The sequence below is a fragment of the Carassius auratus genome, chromosome 35, assembly GCF_003368295.1.
Source record: "Carassius auratus strain Wakin chromosome 35, ASM336829v1, whole genome shotgun sequence".
Taxonomy (NCBI): domain Eukaryota; kingdom Metazoa; phylum Chordata; class Actinopteri; order Cypriniformes; family Cyprinidae; genus Carassius; species Carassius auratus.
Genome location: NC_039277.1, coordinates 14,839,146 through 14,841,413, shown reverse-complemented (window position 1 = coordinate 14,841,413; position 2,268 = coordinate 14,839,146). Strand labels below are relative to the sequence as shown.

General features: G+C 36.0%; 1 protein-coding gene across 1 annotated transcript; it reads left to right on the top strand.

Moving 5' to 3' along the window:
* The first annotated feature begins 889 nt into the window (after positions 1-889).
* On the top strand, positions 890-1,885 carry LOC113054858 (trace amine-associated receptor 13c-like). Its single transcript, XM_026220640.1, has one exon. The coding sequence runs from the start codon at positions 890-892 to the stop codon at positions 1,883-1,885; it is 996 nt and encodes a 331-aa protein (XP_026076425.1).
* The last annotated feature ends 383 nt before the right edge of the window (positions 1,886-2,268 follow it).

Sequence of the window (2,268 nt, the reverse complement as noted above, 5' to 3'; positions counted from 1 at the left end):
TACCTTTCAGCATTGATGGTGCCTTTCCAGATGTGTAAGCTGCCCATGCCACATGCACTCATGCAACCCCATACAATCAGAGATGCAGGCTTCTGAACTGAGAGCTGATAACAACTTGGGATGTCCTTGTCCTCTTTAGTCTGGATGAAATGGCGTCCCAGTTTTCCAAAAAGGACTTCAAATTTTGATTCTTCTGACCACAGAACAGTTTTCCACTTTGCCACAGTCCATTTTAAATTAGCCTTGGCCCAGAGAAAACGTCTGCGCTTCTGGATCATGTTTAGATATGGCTTCTTTTTTGACCTATAGAGTTTTAGCCGGCAACAGCGAATGGCACGGTGGATTGTGTTCACTGACAATGTTTTCTGGAAGTATTCCTGAGCCCATGTTGTGATTTTCATTACAGTAGCATTACAAAAGGAAAAAAACACTCCTTACAATCCGATCAAAATTTTAGTTGGATCTGGCCAATTCAATCTGATTGACATGTTTACATGTGACTTTTTTTATTCTGATTGTGCTTCTAGTCCTATTACGATCAGATTAGTAGTGTCCATGTAAAAGCAGCTACTGTTTGAGTGGAATGTAGGAAATATACCTTGTGTAAAATTTAACAGTTAAAGAAGTTCTGAATTGCACTCTTTCATTAAATTATTATTTGATTCGTTTCAGTAATTTAAAACTAAATCTGATTAATCCATAATATTTTACCAGTAGGTGGGTCTAAATGTGAATAATCAGACGTCATGTTGAATGGGTGGTCGCAGTATAAAACTGAGTCATGTCCGTGATTTGCTTCAGGAGGCCAAACTGGCAAGCATCCTTGAACAGATTTGGAATAGCTCTTTGATGAAGCACTGAGTCTACTCAAGATTGAGCTATTGCCAAAATGCTTAACTGGGGAGCGACAAACACGGACAATGAAACAATCCAATACTGCTTTCCGAACAACGAGTTGTCTTGTACCAAAAATGTAAAACCTGGAGCTGAGTATATTATGATGTACATATTCATTTCTACAGTATCAGTGTTTACTGTGTTTCTGAACCTGCTGGTGATCATCTCCATTGCTCACTTCAAACAGCTCCACACTCCAACCAATGTGCTGATCTTCTCTCTGGCAGTGGCTGATCTTATTGTGGGACTGATTGTTACGCCAGTACAGGGCATCAAATTAATTGAACCATGTTGGTTCTTTGGTGAAATATTTTGCTCAATATTTCATTTTATTTTCTATGTGGTTACTACAGCGTCTCTTGGTAATTTGATTGTTATATCTGTGGATCGCTACATTGCTGTGACTGACCCTTTGCGATATCCAGCAAGGGTCAATACTAACAAAGCAGTTTTTTCTGTTGTTGTAAACTGGGTATTTAACTGCATATATTCTTTTTTTCTTTTGTATGAGTCTATAATCTATCCAGAGAAAAATCATACATGTATTGGAGAATGTATGCTTATTATTAAGTTGGGATATATCATAACAGATGTCATAGTTACTTTAGTAACTCCATGTTGTTTAATAATATCTTTATATATGAAAATCTGCTTTGTAGCAAAACATCAAGCTGAGCATATAAATTCACTTTTAGACAAAAAAGTCAAATCGGAAAAAAAGGCTGCAAGAACCTTAGGGGTTGTTGTAATGGTTTATCTTCTTTGTTGGATACCATACTACATAGCCGCTCTTTCGCTTGGGCAAGACTCAGGTGACACTCTTGTAATTAATATAATGTACTGGATTTTATGCATGAATTCATGCTTGAATCCACTTATTTATGCTATGTTTTATAGATGGTTTCGAATATCGACAAAATACATTTTGACTCTGAAAATATTTGAACCTTCATCAAAATACTTAAATTTGTTCATGCAAGAGAAATGATTTTATGCTAATATTTTGCTGTTGCATGACTGTAAAACATGTAATGCACACATAAGAGAGAGATAGTTCACCCAGGAATGAAAATTATTATTTGTTCACCATCATGCTGTTTCAACTCTTTGACTGTCTTTCTTCCGTGGAATACGAAACATACTTTGAGAAACATCTCAGCATTCTTTAAAATATATATTATTCCACAAAAGAAATGGATACCAGTTTGAAATGACACAAAGTTGACTACATGATGTCAGAGTTTAGATTTTTGGGTGAATTATAGCCTAAAGTTGACTTGTTTCCAAACAGAAGAGTTTGCATTCTATTGTGATCTTCCTTGTGGTTTTGAAATGTTTAGGTACAGTTTCTAATGATTACTGTAGACCACA